This window comes from Stenella coeruleoalba, assembly GCF_951394435.1.
Source record: "Stenella coeruleoalba genome assembly, chromosome: 18".
Classification (NCBI taxonomy): domain Eukaryota; kingdom Metazoa; phylum Chordata; class Mammalia; order Artiodactyla; family Delphinidae; genus Stenella; species Stenella coeruleoalba.
In genome coordinates, this window is record NC_137164.1 from 9,916,869 (window position 1) to 9,938,040 (window position 21,172).

General features: G+C 36.9%; 1 protein-coding gene across 8 annotated transcripts in view; it reads left to right on the forward strand.

Annotated features, from left to right (window-relative positions):
• Positions 1 to 21,172, forward strand: part of RFC3 (replication factor C subunit 3) — a 731,429-nt gene that overhangs the window by 204,092 nt on the left and 506,165 nt on the right. For 6 of the 8 annotated variants that reach the window (XM_079902598.1, XM_079902597.1, XM_079902593.1 and 3 more), the window contains 3 exons: positions 15,546 to 15,683; positions 18,309 to 18,376; positions 20,294 to 20,391. In XM_079902598.1, coding sequence (XP_079758724.1) covers positions 15,615 to 15,683; positions 18,309 to 18,376; positions 20,294 to 20,391 — 235 coding nt within the window. In that variant the 5' untranslated portion in view covers positions 15,546 to 15,614. Of the gene's footprint in view, positions 1 to 12,692; positions 12,999 to 15,545; positions 15,684 to 18,308; positions 18,377 to 20,293; positions 20,392 to 21,172 lie in introns of those variants that run through there. The other 2 variants (XM_079902595.1, XM_079902596.1) reach the window with 2 other exon arrangements.

Here is a 21,172-nt window from a genome sequence, read left to right on the forward strand (position 1 = left end):
TCCACAAACACCCTTACAGACACACCCAGTCAGGCTGACACGTAAAATGAACCTTTACACGTGTCTCTCGTATGCTGCGGCATGGATGCATCTTGATAACGATAGGTTAAGTGGAATGAGCGAGCCAGTCACAAAAGGACAAATACTCCATGATTCCACTTATATGAGGGACCTAAAGTAGCCAAAAGTCATTGAAGAAGAGAGTACAATGGCGGTTGTCAGGGGCTGAGGGGGTAGGAAAATGAGAGGCTGTTGATCAATGAGTATAAAGTTTGAGTCATATAAGATGAAAAAATTCCAGAGATCTGCTGTACAACATTGTAACCATAGTTGACAATACTGTGTTGTGCACTCAAAAATTTGTTAAGAGGGTAGATCTCATGCTGTGTATCTTTTACCATAATATTTTAAAAAAGAAGTCATGGATGAATTTTGTATTAACTATCTACTCTTGTAGATTATTAACGGCCTATTATATTAAATCATTCAAGTAAAGCCCATGAATGACCTTTCAAAAATCTTATTTCCGAATAAGGTCACATTCTGAGGTAGTGGGGGTGAGAATTTCAACATAACTTTTTTGGAGAGACACAATTCAACCAATAACAAATTCACTGTCACTTCTATATGCCAAAAATGTTATTATAGCAACTGTTACAGAATGAAATGTGTCTCTCCAGAATTCGTACGCTGAAGACCTAACCCCCAGTGTGACCATATTTGGATATAACGCCTTTAAGGAGGTAACAAAGGTTAACTGAAGTCATATGTTACAGCCTTAGGCCAATAGGACTGGCATCCTTATAAGAAGAGGAAAAGACAGGAGAGACATCTCTCTCTTCATACATTTGTGGAGGAATAGCCACGTGAAGACACAGGGAAAAAGTGGCCATAAACAAGCCAGGAAGAGAGGACTCACCAGAAGCAGTCGTGGCAGCACCTTGATCTTGGACTTCCAGCTTCCAGAGTGTGAGGAAATAAATTTCTGTCGTTTAAACCACCCAGTTTGTGGCGTTTTGTTATGGAAGCCCTAGCAGACTAATACAGCAACTTAACATTGAAAACACTATGTTTGTTTTCTGGTGAAGGGGGACAAAGCAAGGAAAGAGGGTAAAAGAAGAGGAACAATTTGCAGTATTTTAATAGTGTGTTGTAGTCATCGTTTCTTTTTCAAATTCTGCTAGTATTAGCAATTTCTCAAAAAAATTTAGATTCACTGTTGATTTGTAGGTGCAAATTATTAATTCATTTTTAGGGTGTCCATCAAATCAATTGCTAATCAAAGAGGAAAAAAGCAAAATTTAAAAAAAATAAAGGTTTCCTTTTTTCACACTCAGTGTGATAGTGATTAAAGAAACATAAAAAGTGACAGTTTGAATAAAATGCCTATGCAGAATGTGTGTAAATTTTACCTTACTAGTTCTAATTTATAAGCTAATATTTAACATTAAAATGATTATATCAAATTAAAATATCCTCTTAGAATTCCACTCCAACCTATTGCTGTTGCTGAATCTAATTTTAACTCTCCCCCACACCCCCGTCACATAAACATATAATATAGATATTAGTTAGGCAGTGTGTTAGGTAGAATTCTAAAGACATTCCCTTAAGATTCCCATTCCCTCATTACCCAATGAACACTAATCTAGGTACTTCTACAAAGGAACTTTTGTAGATATAATTAAGATTAATAATCAGGTGAGCTAAAACAGGGAGGTGTTGGAGGAAGTAATTGAAAGGATGTGACCACCAGTTGACTGAGAGCCGGACCTGGGCAATCAGAGGCTCCTCACCCCCTCCTCCATTTTGGAATGTACTTTCTGCCCACTGTTCTCACAGTGGGAGCTGTTCCAGGGACATAGTCTTGGGAAAGTAAGATGCTGCTGAGACCATCTGGACAGTATATGTGACAAAACCCAATTAAGTTCTCTTTATAAACTTTTAAGATTCTGGTGAGTGGGTGTGGAGATCTGCTCATCTTGCAGCTGTCCAAGGCAAGCCTCGTGTGTAAGTTCCCTTTTGCTATTAAACCTGCTAACCTACCAATCTGAGTGTTCTGCCTCTTTCTTCGGTCTCTTATCTCATGTGTTTTGGGAGCAGGTTTAGATTTCCCCCAGGAAGCTCCCAAGATTGCAAACCAATAGAAGATTATTCTAGATTATCTCAGTGGTGCCCATCCAATCATGTGAACCCTTAATAAGTATCAATAGAAGAGGAAGGCACAAGAGTTAGTCAAAGAGATACAGCAGAAGAGGAAGGCAGGAGAAATGAGGCAGAAGGACATGGAGATCTTGACAAGAACTCAGCTGCCATTGCTGGCTTTGAAGGGTGTCATGTGCCAGGGAAAGTGAGCAGCCTTGGGAACAATCCCCAGCTAACAGTCAACAAGGAACCGGGTACCTGAGTCATACAACTGCAAGGAACTAGATTATGCCAACAACCTGAATGAACCTGAAAGTGGATTCATCTCTAGAACTTGCAAAAAGGAATCCACCCAGCAAACACCTTCATCTTGGCCTTATGAAACCAGGAGCAGAGAACTACCTGAACTATGCTGTGACCAGATTTCTGATCTATAGAACTATAACATAATAAACAAGTGTTGTCTTACGCTGCACCATTTGTGTTAGCTATGGAAAACTAATACAGGCAGTTATAATTGTAGAACATTCTTTCAATGCCATAGTACAATTTTTTACCCATTTAATATTTAGCAATATATATTACAAATTATAATCTTAGTTTCTCAACATTCATAAATTAGGGATATGACAAGAGGAAAAATACACAAAAAATCAGCAATGTAATAGGAAAAAGAAAGAAAACAATTTTGCTTTTTGAAAATTACCATAAATAAAATGAAAAGGCAAGCCACATATTGGGAGACAATACGCACAATATATACCTAACAAAAGAATATATCCACCATATATAAAGAATTCTAACAATTCAATAACATAAAGCAGCCCAATTAAAAATGGGCAAAATATTTGAATGGACCACAAGTGAAGATATATGAATGGTCAACAAGCACATGAAAAAATGCTTAATATCATTAGTCATCAGGCAAATAAAAATTAAAACCACAATGAAATACCACTCATTCAAATATACACTCAATCAAATGACTGAAAACAAACAAATAAATAAATAAATGAATAAGATACCAGATGTTGGCAAAGATGGGAGCACTCGTACATTGCTGATGGAAATGTAAAATGGTACAACAACTTTGGAAAACTATTTAGCTATTTCTTATAAAGTTGAATATACCCTTAACCGTATAACCCAGCAATTCCACTCAGATATTTACTCAAGAAAAATGAGATATATGGATATACCACATCAGGTATATCCATATACCTGAATGTTAATAACATCTTTATTCATATTAGTAAAAATTGGAAACCCAAATGTCCATCAAGACGTGAGTGAATAAATTGTGGTATATCTATACAATGGAATATTTCTCAGCTATTAAAAGTAATAAACTACTGAAACATGGAGCAACACAGATAAATCTCCAAGTTTTATGCTAAATGGAAAAAGCCAGACACAAAAGGTCACATGCTGTCTGATTCCATTTATATGAACCTCCAGGAAAGACAAATTCATAGTGATTGAAAGTAGGTCAGTGTTCTTAGGACCGAGGGTGGAGAATAAGAATAGAATGAGAAGTATCACAAGAGAACCCTTGGCAGTACTTTGTATCTTCGTTGTGTGATGTTTACACAGATATTTACATTTGTCAACACAGATTAACCTGTAAACATTTTATGGTTTATAAATTATGCCTCAATATAATTGATTTTTTAAAAGAAAAAGAATGGGAACCAAAATAATAATAATGACCACTGATTTGGTCTTGAATAGAAACCAAAGCTTGACCTCCAATGCAAATTAAAAATCTGACCATAACTTCAAGATAGGTATTCTGCTGGGTTCTATCCAGGTGCAGCACTGGGAGACTGAGGTAATACACTGGAAAGCTTTTCTTTGCTTCTCTACCAAAAATTAGGCTCTGTTTTAAATCCTCATCCTCCCTTTAAGCTTTTTCAGGTCAACCCCTCTAAACCCTAGGGACCACGGGGATTTGGTCATGTGCAACTAAGTGCTGACTGTGGATGAGGAAAAGGCAGACTGGAGAAAGGGTTCCCCAGGATTTCAGTTCAACCCCTTACTGCTGTTTGCTGCTAAGGTCCTGCTGCTGACATGCCCAGAATCTATCGAATAAAAATGCATCTGGGCACAAGGACCACAGGGCTGGATCTGGAATGCTTCCCAGCTGGTTTCGGGCCATACATATAAGGTGTTTTCTGGCCATACACACTAGATCTGTAATGAGTCATCAACTTGGAAATACATGTTCTGTTTCAAATCTTGTCTTGAAGCATTTGGCATCATTTCTTTTTCCTTTGGACTTCTTGTGCTCAGTGTGAGAGTGAATGAATTTGGCTTTGCTAATAACAGAGTTAGCCATTTCAGCAGTATTAAAAGTACCTTTTCATCCTTCAGTGTCAATTCTAACATCATCTCCTTAGGGAGGGCTTCCCTGATTACTTTAGTTAAAGCAGACATCTCTCACCTCACACTCTTGTGTCACACTCAGTCACATTGCCCTCCATGATTGTCTTCACTGTGTTCATCAATACCTGAAATTATCCTGGTGCTTATTTATTGTCTGTCTCCTCCTGCTAGGATGACATCCCATGAAAAAGGGGATGTAGTTTGCCTATTCACTGTTTCCTGAAAACAGTGCTCAGCTCAGAGCAAGTACTTGATGAATAGTTTGGAATTAATTCAACAATGCAATAAAGGAAGAAATTTTTTAAAAAAAGCAGTTATGTGGAATCTACATTGGAATTCTTTCAAACATCTCTATTTATACTTTTCATCAGTAAATATTGTTGAAAATATAAAATTAGTTTCCAAGTTATTTATCATCTACTGATGAGAGATCTATAAACAAAGGTTGCCAAAATGCAAATTGCTTTTTTAAAAAAGACTTTAATTCCCTTAAAAAGATCTTTTAAATTCTTAAAGTAAAACTAAAGTTTGGTCTCAGTGGACATATTTAACATTATTTAGCTATTAAGCAGATATACATATTTGCTTCATGTAGGCATCGAAGAACTTCAGTTGATTTTTTGCCCTTTTCATTGTTCAGAGGTTCCTATTTCAAAACTGTAAATAAAAGTTAACTGAAAATATGGAAATGTTCAGCATAAATTCACCTAGTGAATAAAATTGCAATAAAGAGAGGAAAAGGTGTGTAAGCAAAGTAGGCAACATTCTGTTTTTCTTTGATTTATTGCTGAAGGAAAAGAAAAAAGTAATGATGATTCAACACTTCCAAAAACCTTTATCATTCTAAACTATTCAAAGAAAAAAAAATTTGTAGTAGAAAAATGCAGCCTGTAGAAAAATATAAAAACAGGACTCTTCATCAGCTGAAAAAAAAAAGTCTGAATAGAGAGTACCCTGGGAGCATTTATTTTGAATAGAGTTTTGTTTCTCCTCTTAGGCCCATGGGTTTGATAAATTAACTTAAATTTGGGTTTCATTGTCTTTGGCCCCTTTGACATCACAAAAACTCATTTTTCTACTTGGATTGGTTGTGTAGTGGGTTGAATTGCATCTCCCCAAAACACCTGTGCATGTGACCTTATTTGGAAATAGGGTATTTATCTATTTATTGAATAAAAGTTTCTTTAAGTTCCATAGTGCTTTACAATTTTCAAAAGTTTCACACATTTGATTTATATAATCCCATATTAACCTTTTTTCCCTCCTACCCCTATATTGCCCCTCTCCCCTTCCCTCTCCCCACTGGTAATCACTAGTTTGTTCTCCATATCTGTGAGTCTGCTTCTTTTTTGTTTTATTCACTAGTTTGTTGTATTTTTAAGATTCCACATATACACGATATCATACAGTGTTTGTCTTTCTATGTGTGACCTATTTCACTTAGCTTAATGCCCTCCAGGTCCATCTATGTTGCTACAAGTGGCAAAGGAAATAGGGTCTATACAGATAAAATTAAGTTAAAAATCTCCAGATGAGATGATCCTGGATTTTGGGTGAGCCCTAAGTCCAGTGATTTGTGTTCTTATGAGAAAAGGAAGAGGGAGATTGGAGATATACAGGCAGAGGAGAAAAAAACAGAGGGAAAGACAGAGGCAGAGATTAGAATGATGCATCTAAACCCAAGGAATGCTAATGATTGCTAGCAACTAGAAGAGAAGCTAGGGAGAGGCATGTGGTAAATTCTCCCTCTGAGGCTCCAGAAAGAACTGACACTGCCGACAACTTGATTTCAGACTTCTGGCCTCCAGAACTGTGGAAGCATACATTTCTGTTGTTTTAGGCCACCAAGTTTGTGGTAATTTGTTATGGCAGCCCCAGGAAACAAACACAATTGTATACGGCATACCTCATTTTATTACACTTTGCAGGAACTGTGTTTTTTACAAATTGAAGGTTCGTGGCAACACTACCTCGAGCAAGTCTGTCCGTGCCATTTTTCCAACAGCATTTGCTCACTTCATGTCTCTGTGTTACATTTTGGTAATTCTCATAATATTTCAAATCCTCCACCAACAAAAAGATTATGACTCACTGAAGGCTCAGATGCTGGCTAGCATTTTTTTAGCAATAAATTATTTTAAAATTAAGGTATGTACATTATTTTTTTTTTTAGACATAATGCTATTGCACACTTAATAGACTACAGTATAGTGTAAACATAACTTTTTATTTTGGGAAACCCCAAAATTCGTGACTCACTTTATTGCTATATTGGCTTTATTTCAGTGAAACCCAACCTGCAAGATCTCCAAGGTATGTCTGTTATGTTTTAAACAAACTTTCTTTTGCTCTGTCTAAAAGTTTGCAGAGCAAGGCATCTGGTTACTTTGCAGACCACTATAATCTGTATCTCTGGGAAGTAGCCTTTGAATGGTCTTTACTGAAAGCTTCTGTAGGCTCTGCTACATTCGAGAATTTACTTTGGGGAACAACAGTGACAACTTGAAGACTCAGGAAAAAGAATCTCAGCCACCTGGGGGCCAATTGAAAACTCTACTTTCTCATTTAATAAAACTTAACATTCTTGGGGGACAAAAATCATTTAGTAACTACTTCCCTAGGAGGTAAAAGCAAATTTTCTTTGAAATGCTTACTTGGCATAGCTGTTCTTTATTCAGTGGTTCTATAATATGTTGATTTTAATGTGTCATATGAAAAATGTACTTCAAATTACTAATAAAATAAGTAAAAGTAGAGGGGGGCGAGGATGAAAGTCTGCATTCTTCAGTGTTTACAACATTCACTGAGGGCTTGGGCTATAATATTAAATTTATGATAGACAAGATAAAAATTTAGGAGCAATTCTATTTATTTAAAATGCACTTGAGGGACTTCCCTGGTGGCACAGTAGATAAGACTATGTGATCCCAATGCAGGGGGCCTGGGTTCAGGGAACTAGATCCCACACTCATGCCACAACTAAGAGTTCGCATGCCGCAACTAAGGAGCAGGCGAGCCGCAACTAAGGAGCCCTCGAGCTTCAAGTAAGGAGCCTGCCTGCTGCAACTAAAGTAGCCCATGTGCCACAACTAAGGAGCCCACCGGCCGCAACTAAGGAGCACGTGCTGCAGCTAAGGAGCCTGCCTGCCACAACTAAGACCCAGCACTACCAAATAAATAAATAAATATTAAAAAAATAAACAAAATGCACTTGAACTTTCAGAGCTCAGTAAATAGCTTTACTATTACTCAGTCATTTAAATAAGAAATTTTAGAAATATTTTTGACAACTCTTCTCTGTACCCCCAAATCCCATCTAAGTATCTTCTAAATACCTGTCCTTAGTTGCACTGTCTTAGAAAAGGCTCATGTCATCCCATGACTAGACGTTCACAGTATGCTTTTAACAGTTCTCCCAGCTTCATTGTCTATTCCAATCCACCATCCACACTTTTTCTAGTCTTATATTTTTTTCTATAACAAGTCACATGTTGTGAATTCAAGTTCCTCAGCATGATACAAAAGAACTTTTCTTATCTGGCACTGGTCTATGAGTGTACACAGAAGTATTAATTCTATGTAGATAGAAGAATAATTTATAAGTCTCTTAATTGAGATATAGGCTAGTGTTTCTCAAACTTTAATGTGTATAAACATCATCTAGGGATCTTATTAAAATGCAGACCAGGATGATGAGTGGGGCCTGAGAGTCTGTGTTTCTCATAAAGCTCTTAGGTATTGCAGATGTTTCTAATTCAGGTACCACCCTTTGAGTGGCAAGGATAGAGTGAAGCCTTAAGCTAAGTGTCTAACATAAACACTTCTCTCTCTCAATATAAGTGTGGGTCCTCTTCCATTTCCTTTTTGGTTCCCTGTCAGCTTCTTCTATGAAAACCCATGTAAGAGAGTAAAGTCCTTGAAGACAAGGACCACGACGCCTTCCTCCTTGGGTCTCTCCTCCAGGGTCTAGTGCAGCACCTGACACTTAGCAGTCATTCCACAGGCTGTCTACAACTGTAACAACAGTTTATAGGTTAATTTATCACAAGAGCTTCATAGACATAGTGATAAGGGGCCGCAGCAGGAGCTCGCAAAAGGGGGACTGTTTTTTCCAGCTTCCATTCGAGTTAGGTGTGTGTACGCCACTGAGTCTAGCAAATGGGATATGCCATATGCTGCTTCTGGTCCTGGCCCACAGGAACCTTCCACATGTGGTCCTGCACATTCTTCTCCTCTCCATGGGCTTGATGAAGACAAGTATGGAGGCTGTGGATGCCAGCTGGTGAAGATAGCAGAGACAAAAGAGAGAAGGAGCCTGTGACCCTGTATTACTGACTGCAAGAGAGCCACTTGCTGTTCAGGATCACTCATTTTTGATCTTTCATAAGTGAAAAATAAAAGTCCATCTTTCTTGCATCATTATAGATTTTGGGGTCTGTTTTTACAGTAGATTGCGTATCCTACTTAAAGCAGCTGGAATTTTGTAACTTGGCAGAATGATACCATGACATTGGTGTAAGATCAATGTTGTTTTTGAACTGGTTATGGTTTTCAGTTTTGGATGGAGGGATGTTTGTAAATATAAATTCCTGTTAAATTAGCTTTCTTTTTATTTATATACCCATGTTCAAAGGTGGCTGAACCAGGCTAATTGTATACCATAAAAACCATGTTCTGATTTGAATAGTTGCTGTTTTATTTAGAATTTTTTAAAACCTCCTTTATTTAGAATGTATCTAGTTTTACCAGTGAAATGCAACATAGAAATTGCAGGTCTAATGTTTTTCTTACAATAATTAGTAGCAAAATCATGTGTAAGTTTGAAATACAAATGGTTCCTAGGGAAATATCTAAAATACAGATGTTTTCAAACCCATAACCCATGAATAAACAGAACTGCTTTTTGAAACTATATTTCTAATGACTAATATTCAAAAGCACCATAGGAAAGGACATGATAATTCAAAATTACCTCTATGGGTAAATAGTTCCTATAAAATGTAATCATTCCTCCAACTTAAGAGGATGAGGAATTTAGCAGAGTATTTGAATTAAAAATATCAGAGACATAAAAAAGTATAAGGAATATAAGGAAAATCAATGGGGTTCTATTAGAAGTTATTACTGATCCTTGCACTTTTACTTATACAATCACATTTATAATAAAAGCCTTTTATAATTATTGGCTGTAATATATATCATCCAACTCACAGAATAAATGAAACTGAAGGGATTTCTGAGCCTTTTCATTCAGAAATGAAAAAGAAAATTGATTTCCATATTACAGATTATTGTGGAAATAAATTACTAAATGGTCAGATGTGCTTTGCTTTACATCTCTGAGTATCATTTGTGGACACATTATTTATAGAAAACGTGATTAGTCTTCAAATGTGAAAAATATAGATAAATGTGTTATATTACACGTTTTTGTAAACCAAGCAGGCAAAACTCCATTAACCTGTTAAACCAGAGTGATAGCCTTTCAGATAATAGTTACCAGCTGCTGGGATCCCTGATGCTAGGAGGAAGAGGATGTTTGCATCAGTGACCATCAAACCAGCTCCTTGCTTCTCTTGGTCAATTGTTTCTGTTTCTGTCTGCACCAGAGTTTTCCCTCCAGGATCAAGCAGGGGAGAATAAACCAGATACTGCATGATTTGAATTTTGAGTTTGTTGCTTCTCTTTCTGAGGTTTGAATGTTACAAGGTCTAAGCAGAGTTCGCAAGCCAAGGAGGCAGGCTGAATCTGGCCTGCAGATAAGTTCTGTTGGCCCTGACAGTGTCCTTGTTTTTCTCAGGAGATTGATTGTACAAAAAAAATGTGGACTGTGGCTTCTTTCAAAACACATGAAATTCTATGACCAGTGGTCCAGGATCCCGCTTGTGGGTGATCGAGTGAAGCTGAGGGGCTGCCACCCCTTTTTGGTGGGAAGAAACTTACTGCATTCTCTTCCTGTTTTATTCTCCCAAGCTGAGATCATGCATTTATTTGCCTGTCCAGCCCATGCTGGCATTTCTGTTTGTAACTCCTGTGAAGAGGAATGCAGAAGATATATGGAAATGAGAAAAAATAATCAAACAGTATGGGTTAATGAGCTGCTGTGATTATAGAAAAAGCATAATAATGTTGCTGAAAATATTATCTAGTTTATAAAAATATAATAATTTCTGAGAGAAAAAAGCAAACTATATTTTCAAAAACAATGTTTCAATGAACTGATCTAAAACTGTCATGATAGACTGCCACCCATCCTAGACCATTGTCTCTGTGTCCCATTTGCTAAAACCAGCATTCACTGGTGTTGCCATTCCACTTTGTAGAAACATGTCAACTGGGAATTCTTTCTTTTGGTAAAAGTACAGATACGAGTGCAAAAGTGAAAAGAGTGTTAGGGCTTGCAGGGCCCTTAGGAGTTATGTAGCTCAGCCTTTCATTTTTGTGGTTGAGTCCATTCAGGCCTAGAGAAAGTGACTTAATCAAAGTCAAAAAAGAAGCCAGAATGAAGCCGGGCCAGGGTGGAGCTATGCCCTGACACTCAGCAGAGAGCTTTCCATCACCGAGGAAATCCCTGGGAAAACTGCTCAGCGTTTTAGAATCTAGACACACTTCCCCTCCTGTCATCTTCCCAGTTCATTTATATCATAATTTCTAGTTAGATAAGTATGTGGTGTTTATATTATTTTGAATCTGTGTTATGCACAGTTGAGCCACATGATAAAACGTTATAACGTTTCCTTTCTTAGATACTACATATGCCTTTTATATAATTTTTATGTTTACTGCTCTTGCTAATTGTTTTCTCATTGGTTAGTTTTTAATGTATTAATACATCCTGCTAATTTCCCCATATTCTCTTGCATATGTATAAATCTCATCTCAGGATGCGTGAGCACATTAGGTACTAATTTCATCTTCAGGAGGTAGTTATCCTCCTACTCCAGCCTGAATAGGTCGTTTGCCAAGCTTGCTCTATCACTGTTGCCTGGGATTTTCCTGCCCTGTTGCCTGCAATGCCCTCTTGCTCTCTTCCACTGTGGGATCTCCTCATTACTAGATCTCTCTCTCAGAGGCCACAGATTAGTCATTTTTAAAACATCAAGATGAAATAATATCAGTGACAAGTGCCTCAGAACCTCAAAGAAATAAAGGCATTCTTCTTTTTACACTGAATATTTAATCACATTTTGTGTTTTTAAAGTTGTAATTGATTTTTTATGCCATTTTATGTAAAATAAATCCTCCCTTTCAACATCTATTAGTGACTATTTTTTCTTTTTTTTTGCGGTACGCGGGCCTCTCACTGTTGTGGCCTCTCCCGTTGCGGAGCACAGGCTCCGGACGCGTGGCTCAGCGGCCATGCTCACGGGCCTATCCGCTCCGCGGCATGTGGGATCTTCCCGGACCGGGGCACAAACCCGTGTCCCCTGCATCGGCAGGCAGACTCTCAACCACTGCGCCACCAGGGAAGCCCGGTGGTGTTATTAATTGTGCCCAATAATTTCTTGCCCACAGAAATAATTCAGTAAATATGATGATTCAAAGAATTCAATAAATTCTTGTGTCATAAGTGAATGAGAGGGGGCACCTTGATAGAAGGTTATTAAACATATTTGGAAATCAATTCCTGTCCTGTGGCAGTATTTAGGATTTTGAACAATATGTAAAATAAAAGCATAAGTTAAATAAGTAATTAAAATTACATACACCTAGAGAAGTGCATTTAAGAGGTGCAGTTCGAGTGGCCACATTTCTGTAGCTTTTCACGACCTTTAGATTCCTTTGCTTTAAATTCAGTAAGAATCTTTTTTTTTTTTTTTTTTTTTTTTTTTTTCAGTAAGAATCTTGAGGAATGGAGGTAAGGAAAGGTAGTGAAGATTAGATATTAGTTTTAGCGGTTTATTCAATAAAGCTTCTTTTGTGCCTGCCAAGTGAGAAAAGCCGGATATTTTCTGGTGCCAAAAACAGAGCTCCACACAGTAAATATTTTGTAAGTTTCTGTAGAACGAATGAGTGATTGAATGAACGAATGAAATGAATTTAGGAGGATGGTCTCTCTTAAGTTCCCGAATTTGACTCCTAGAGTATCAGAGCCAAATTTCCAATTTTGCTTAATAATTACTGTACTATGATAGAGGGTGAGAACAAAGAAAATGATTAAATAAAACAATGAGCATTAACGAGTAGGTGATATCCGACTTTGCGCCCAATTCTGTCCGTACTAGGCTTCCGTAGTCTTTCCGCCCCTAACTCGTTTACGCCGCCGCGCAGGTAGTGATGTCGCGAGATTTGGAGCTCGCGGGAAAACTTGTTTGTGAGTCCGGAGCGGAGGGCGAGCGCGCGGGAAGTTCGAGTGTCGGGCCCCGGGAACTCGGGCCGGCATGAGCCTCTGGGTGGACAAATACCGGCCCTGCTCTTTGGGACAGCTGGACTATCACAAGGAGCAGGCGGCCCAGCTGCGCAACTTGGTGAGTCGGCGGGACGGGGCGGGGAGAGCCGGAGGAGGCGAGGCCTTCGCTCTCCCGCTTCAGAAGGTGATGAATGCTGTGGAGAAAAGTAAAACTGGGACGAGGACACGGTGTGGGGGAGGGGCCTGTGCTTGTAAACCAAGAAAGTCTCCGTGAGGACTGTCATCTGAGCCGAAGCTTGAACGAAGTGGGAGAGCCCACAGTAGGGAGCTCCGGGGCGAGGAGTGGAGCGGGTAGAGGGAACAGCAGGTGCAGAATGCCTGAGGCAGGAGTGTGCACAGCCCGTCACTCGGGAGGCCAGTGCAGCTGGCAAACCGTGGGCCAGCGGGAAGAGGAGTAGGAAATGGGGGAGTTTGGGGGTGGGAGGAAGTGCAGATACAGTAAATTTTAATAGAGTGAGATGGGAAGCCTTTGGAACGTTTTGAACAGAGAAGTGACATCATCTGACTTTTTAATAAACTTACTTAAAATGTCTTGGTGTCATTGCCCGCATTTACAAAAAGGAAGATATTGGGTTTATTAATTTCTAAGGTCATTTTTAATTCTAAACTATGTGGTATTAGGTTGTCCTTAAGTTTAATTCCTTAATGGCAGATTTTTCTTTTCCTGTCGCGATGCCTATTTTTATGTTGTAGCTGATAAAAGTATCTAATGGCAGTGCTTTGTGAAAAACCAACTGAAGTTTGTAGAGAGTGGAGATGGAAGAAGGGTCTTGAGTAGAAAGCCACTTATCTACTCTTTTTAAGGGCCTAAAGTACCACTTCATGATGGAAGTGTTTTTGCTCAGCCCTCTGGGCTTCCAGTACCCATCTTTTTCAGAATTACAGGTACTATTTGTAAAGTTTTTTTCAGTGAGAAATTATAATAAAAGAACTCCATCCTTATATATGAAAGGCATTAGAAAAGTTGGTGGTGTTGTGAGAGTGAAGTGTTTTTTTAAACTCTCTTTTAAAATTATTGGTATTCCAATACTAATACTATACTAATTTTAAGTAAATCTATTAATTCAGTATTTTATTTATTTTTAGTATTTAAAATACTGTTTAAATAAATCTAAATAAATGTATCCCATGGTTAAGAAAATCAGAGTCAAAGCTGTTCTAAGAAAATGCAATTTATAAATGAATACAGCTTCATTTATAGACAAATTGCATTTTCTTACAATAGCTTCGACTTTGATTTTCTTAACCATGGAATATATTTTATATTCTATTGCCAGTTTTCTATTCTATAGAATTTGGAATAAATATTTGCACAAAAATTTAGTGTATTAGTCTTGTGTTAATAGATTTGGCTTTTCAAAAGTATTCACCTGTTTACCTTTGAATCTACAACCTAATAAAAGTGTGAAACATTTGCAGCATAACTTAATTTTGGTGAGATAGAAGTTTAAAAAAATGAAGGCTATATTTGTGGAGTACCTACTATTTTCCATGCGTTGTCTTAGGTAAATAGTTCCTTTCCTTGACACTTTTTTCTTTCAATGCCAGAGATAGATGAGTTTACAGAGTATTAAAATTCACTGTAACAAGCACTTCTGTTAATATACTTATTTTCATTTTTTCTAAAATGGTTATTTATAAAACTTTTGCTCCACAAGATTTTATGCACCTGAAGCTAAGGTCTGTGTTGTCATCTTTATAGCCTTCATAACACTGATCCCCAGACCTGACTGAGCATCACAATCACCTGGGAACTTTTTTTTAAAAACAATCTTGTTTTGAAATGCAGCACTGTCAGCGTCCTACTCCATTCCCTTGCTCTTAATTTATAAAATTACACAGACCAACTTCCAACTCCCTGCATCTGCATTTCCTGAAGGCTTTCTCTTGATGACACCTCTAAGAAGACTTGAAATGTCAGGGAATTAATGCCCTCTCTTTCTCTCCGTTCACTTTCCCAAGCCAGCAAAGGATTGTTGAGAGATAGTGTATCATACTCCAGCTTCTCCACCCTTGGGTGGTTTAATAGTGTGGTGTATTTGCACTGGCTTCAGGAGTATCCACAGCAGGATCACGCCCCAGATGCCCAGAGTGGTATTTAAGTTAACAACACTGTTGTTGGCTGCCTTCCTTCCTTGCTTTCCTGCTCCCCTACAAAGTTTTCCTTTACCTTCCAAATAAAACCAGATGCACTCGTTTCTTATCAAAGGGACTATTTGTAGAAGCCCAAACTACGACAGGCATCAGTCTCAGTTACTGAGTCATAATCTTGTGGATGGGGTCCAGTAATTAGTCTTTTTATTAAAAGTTCTCTGGAAGATTCTGACAGTCAGCCAGGTTTGGGATTTCTTGCTTTCTAGCATATAGTGTTGTATCTTACATGTACTGTGCTAGATACATAAGTAATGTAACATTAATCCCAGGGGGATAATCAACATTTCAGAGTTAAAGATCTGTCTCTCTATATATACATACACACACACACACATACACATTTTTGAAGTTTCATAGGTAGAGACACAAAATATTTGATACTTGAAAAGTAGTTTACTTCCACAGGTTGGGCAGTAGTTTGGGGAAAATGCCTTGTTCTTTTTTTTTCCAGGTGCAGTGTGGTGACTTTCCTCATCTGTTAGTCTATGGACCATCAGGTGCTGGAAAAAAGACAAGAATTATGTGTATTCTACGTGAACTTTATGGTGTGGGAGTGGAAAAATTGAGAATTGAACATCAGACCATCACAGTAAGCATTTCACTTTGAGGCCCTCCAAATATTTAGAGCAGGGATTTTCAGTCCTCATCATATAGGACCCTTTGCTGCCCAATGTGTGATTTAAGTAAGAATTTCACAGGTAATCCTGGTGTACAGGATTGAGAGTTGCTGATTTATAGACCTAAGTATTATAACCAGACAAAAGTTACATTACGTTAGAGAAGAAATATGAGCAACAGGAGACTTGGGGTAAGAGGTAGGTGGTGGGATTCATTTCAGATTCAAATTAGTGTCAGCTGGAACTAGAACTCAAGTTTCTAAAGTTCATTGTTCTGAGAGCAGTAGTGGGTATGGAAAGGGAATGATTTGGAGAAAAATTTTAAACGTGGAATCTGGTGACTCGGTAAAGATTGGGCAGCTGACTGCCTGGCAGAGGAGACATGAGGCTCTGGGATATTCAGAGTTCCCATGATCTTGCCCTGGCTGTGTTTTGTAGCCTCATGCTATGCAATGCATTTTCATACTCGTTCCTTACTGACAGTGTTTAAGATCTAGCTGAAATGTATCCTCTTGGAAGTGCCCCCCCAACCCCGTTATAATTAATGTTTCCTCCTACAACCCATAGTTTATACTTTTTAGAGCATTACTTTGTTTTGCCTTGATCATAGTTATTTATACACCTTGACTCTGACAAGATTGTATTTGTTTTGAAGTTATATAGGGTAAATTTTATATTTTTGTAAGTTATACTTGACATGTGGCATTATATTAGTTTCAGGTATACTGCATAGTGATTTGATGTTTTTATGCATTATGAAATAATCACCACAATAAGTCCAGTTGCCATCATTTTTATGTTCTTCATAGCCTCTGGTATAGTGTCTTGCACATATTAGGCACTGAAAAAATGTAAACTGAGTGACTGGACAGTAGGTTGTGCTATTAATAGAATCTTTAGGAGAATAAATGGACTGTAGGCTAATGTGGATTAGCTTGTGTTTAGACACATTGAATTTGAGATGTTGGTAGTACATCCTGGTGGAAATTCTTTAAAATATGCAGGGACAAATTTAATAAGAAAGGTAGTAAGAAAACCTTATACATAATCTTATAAAAGGACAAGAAACAAGAGCTGATCAAATGGAAAGATGCATCATGTTCTCAGTAGTATTTAAAAGTATTTGTTCTCCCCATGTTCAGAATAAATTTTAGTGAAATTCCAATTAAAATGCAATTTATTTTTTTAATTGTATGAAGTGATCTTAAAGTACATTTCTGAGACTAGCTAAAATAATTATGAAAAAGAAGATTTGTGAAGTGGGACATGTGTTTATTAAACCATACTGTAAGCCTACTAAAAGCAAAACAATATTGCTATGGCATTGGGATAGAGGATTACATCAGTGGAACTGAATAGAGAGCCCAGAAATATGACAGCCCAAGATCTATTTCACATCAGTAGGAAGAGGATTGGTCAGCAAAATGTGCTAGCATAACTAGTTACCAACCCAGAAGAAAATAAAGTTGAATCCCTATTACACATAATTTATAAATCCAGATCAATGAAAGGCTGAAATGGTAAAATAAAACTAAATTTCTTAGAATAGAATTTCTTAGACAGTATGAACAGTGTATGAGTCAGGAGCACCTTTTAATAAAAAACATGGGAACTGTAGAAGAAAATATATACTTGGGTATATATGAATTTTAAAAGTTTGACAAGATAATATACATAAGATCAATAGAAAAATGAAGGATTATAAAAAATATTTGAAAGGAATGTATTAGATAAAAGATTTTACAAAGTGACAATGTAAAAACAATCTGGTAGAAAACTGAATAAAAAATGGCCACAGGAGAGAAAGATAAACAGTCAGTAAACCTATGTGAAGATGTTTGACCTTTGTGGTAGTTGAGGAAAAGCAGTGAGAGTCTAATAAACACATACATACGTATAAAAATTTAGAGAACACATCATCTTCAATCCAGCAGATCTTTTATTGGGAATCTGTTACATAGACGGGAAAGCAGTGCATGAGACATATGCACAAGGATGTTAATTATGGAATTGTTTGAGATTGTAAAAAGCAAGAAACAAAATGCCCATCTGCATGACTGCCTTTGGGACATCCATGTTATGGTTGATATGCAACTATAACAGCCTATACCACTTGTCTGAGAAGGTTGTCTAGATGTGTTGTTAAGGAAAAGCAAAACACAGAAATATATATGATTGCCTCTTTTTAAAACAATTTTTGCAAGTATGCTGACAGACTCTATGTAGTAATGTATTAGTATGTGTTTATTTTTGTGTGTTATCATGGAAAAGACTGTGAAAGGACATAGGCAGATTGTTTACAACGATGATCTGATAACAGGGAATGGTTTGGAGATTACTGGAGGTAAAGGAGAAAAGTGATCACACTAAAAACAGAATGTGTGATATGACCCAATGTACGTAAAAACATGTATGTTTACATGCACCTTAAGAAAGGAATGGGGTTAATGAAGTTGAAGTATTAGTGATGGTCATCTAAAGTTTTCTTTCTTTAGTAAACATAAATTGTTTACATAATTAAAAAGAATGAAATACAGAAAAGAGGAGAAATAGTCATGAATAAACATTAAAAAAAAAACTACTTTCTTTGTCCACAGACTCCATCTAAAAAGAAAATTGAAATTAGCACTATTGCAAGCAATTACCACCTTGAAGTTAATCCCAGGTAAGTTGCTACTACATAGAAATAAGCAATTTTAGAATAGTGATGTTCAGACTTTTTTTAAAGAGCAGAATGTTTTTTTGAAATAAAATTATGTATGGAAACAATATATAAAATAGATAAAAGTGAAGCTGCCCTGTGTGAGACGGGGAGCCTAGAACCTTCCTTCTTTCCCTTCTCTTTGATACCCCCCCAAGTCAAATAATTTTAATTAAGTTTTCTTGCTCTACAGAGCTCTGTGCTTTACACAAAGTATTTTGCATAGTCAGTAAGTTTTTGTTGAATTATATTGACTCATTCAGAACTGGTGAGCAAAGTGTGTCTAAAAAGTTTGTAAATGCCTGAAAAAATATTTCAGAAAGTGAATTTGGGTTCCCATTTTCTTTGTTTCAGTTTTTTGATTAGAGGGTATTGTAGTCCATCAGCCACTGTGTGTATTCTCTATCATGAGATAATGACTAGGATCTTGTTGGGAGGCACATTGAAAACTCATGCCACAGCAGTTACGTTCTGCTTAAGTAAATGATGTAGAAATGATTGTATTGGGCGTAAAGTTGGCTAAGCCTTCAGGGTTCTATGGGGTCTGATATGTTCTTGAAGGAGAACAGAATCAAGGACATCTTCAGGCAAAGGCAACTTAATGGGCAGTGGCACAGCAATGAGATCGAGCATCCCTTTCTAGACTGAATGGAATAAGAGGAAGGGAGTTTTAAGTTAATGTGTATTCAGTAGCAGGCACTGTGGGGGAAGCTTTACATGGATTATGTCCTCAGAACAGCCCTAACAGACTGATATTATTTTTCCTAGGTATGTCAAAGAAAAAATTAAGGTTGGTGGGAAAGGATCTGATTGTAAAAGTAGAGAGTGGTAATTCCATAGACAAAAGCGAATTATTTTAGATTCTGGACAAGGAAATGATTATAAAAGAAACACTGTACGTATATTGATCGAATAATATTGAATTGAGACAGACAATGGCTGTTTGGGAGAATAAACTAAAGCTGACTTCTATGCCCTCTTTTTCTCTTTGAGAGTTCCTCTGTAGCAAGAATAGTTGGAGGGTAAGCTGTTTGTTTTTCAGGTGTTTTAAATTGACATTCAGCCTGAATTAACCAGGTGACTTATGTTGGTTTGTGAGGTGCAGGACTTAAGTGCTAAAGCAATGATATTGGTATAAATGACAGGTAATGCCTGTAAGTCAGCAGCTTACAGAGTACTGATTTGTGTGCTAAACTTAATTTGCTTATCCCATCCCCTTGTGAAGACCCTGAATCAACTCTGCTTGTGCTGAGAGGGACTTGTCTAGGCTTGTTCTCTCTCAGACCTTTACTATTTTGGGGGTGGGGAAGAGGAACAGAGATTAAATTTCTGTTCCAAGGAGTTATTTTTATATTTTAAATTAGCTCTGACTAGGTATGAATTATAGTGGGTACAGAAGTATCAAAGTATTTGTTAAGCTGTTGATAGCTATTGCTCTTCTTCTTTTTTTTTTGCGGTACGCGGGCCTCTCACTGTTGTGGCCTCTCCCGTTGCAGAGCACAGGCTCCTGATGCGCAGGCTCAGTGGCCATGGCTCACTTTTTTTTTTTTTTGAGTCTTTTCCCTTTTTTTCTTGATGAGTCTGGCTAATGGTTTATCAGTTTTGTTTATCTTCTCAGTAAACTTAATATAAGAACATGCTTGGTGTTTTCAGTGATATTAACCAAATTGTAGTTGAGTATTGGAATATTTTTAGTATTTAATGACCCTAAAACACTTCACTTTTAAAGTTTTGTGAATGTAATAGGTGTTACTCAGTTTGATTAAAATTTTGATCACTTAAGATCTTCAACATTTTTCGTACAATAACAGATTAAGAATAAGGGCATAATACTTTCTAAATATTTACACACATATTTACCACTATTTTTGTTTTGTATAGTGATGCTGGAAATAGTGACCGGGTAGTAATTCAGGAGATGTTGAAAACAGTGGCACAATCACAGCAACTTGAAACAAACTCTCAAAAAGATTTTAAAGGTATGTGATAAAAAGATTTCTTTTTATGAGGCAGACACTTAAATTACAAGCAGTGGGTATAAGAGAAAAATGTAGTGGGGAATGTAAATTCCATCCATTTAGCAAATATTTATTAACCTCTTGTTCTGTGCCAAGTACTATGCTACCTTTTTTTTTTCTTTAAATATGTAAAAGTGAACAAGAGAGACATGATCTCTGCTCCTGGGAGTTTATAGTCTAATGGAATTGAATTTTGGCAGAAAGAGAACTATTTGTGCCACCCATTTGTTACTTTAGAACTAGATAAGTAATGAAAAAATACTTAATTTAAAATAAGAAATTGCATGATTTAAAAATAATGGTTCTTAGAACCAAAGTGACATGTTCATTATCAAATGTTTAGCTAAACAAAAGAAAATTCATACCAGCTATAATCCCCATTAATAGTTACTCTTAACATTTGCAGTATTATTTATGTGCATATATATGCGTATATTTTTACAGGAGATTTTTTGATAAATATGCCAATATTTAATGCTTTTCATATATTTTGCCAAATTCTTCATGTGAAAGAGGGTATAGCTCTGTGCTACCACCAGCAGTGTTTAGGAATGCCCATTTCTCTCTAACATTTATCAACACTGGATAATTATTTTTAATCCTTGTCAGTTTGAGTGGAGAAAATAAATTGTTTGTACTTTGTTTTTTTTTAGTGAATGTGATGATTTTATCTTTTGTTCATTGCTTATTTTACTGTTTTGTAAATCACCTGTGCATATTCCAGTGTATTTCTTATCTTTCC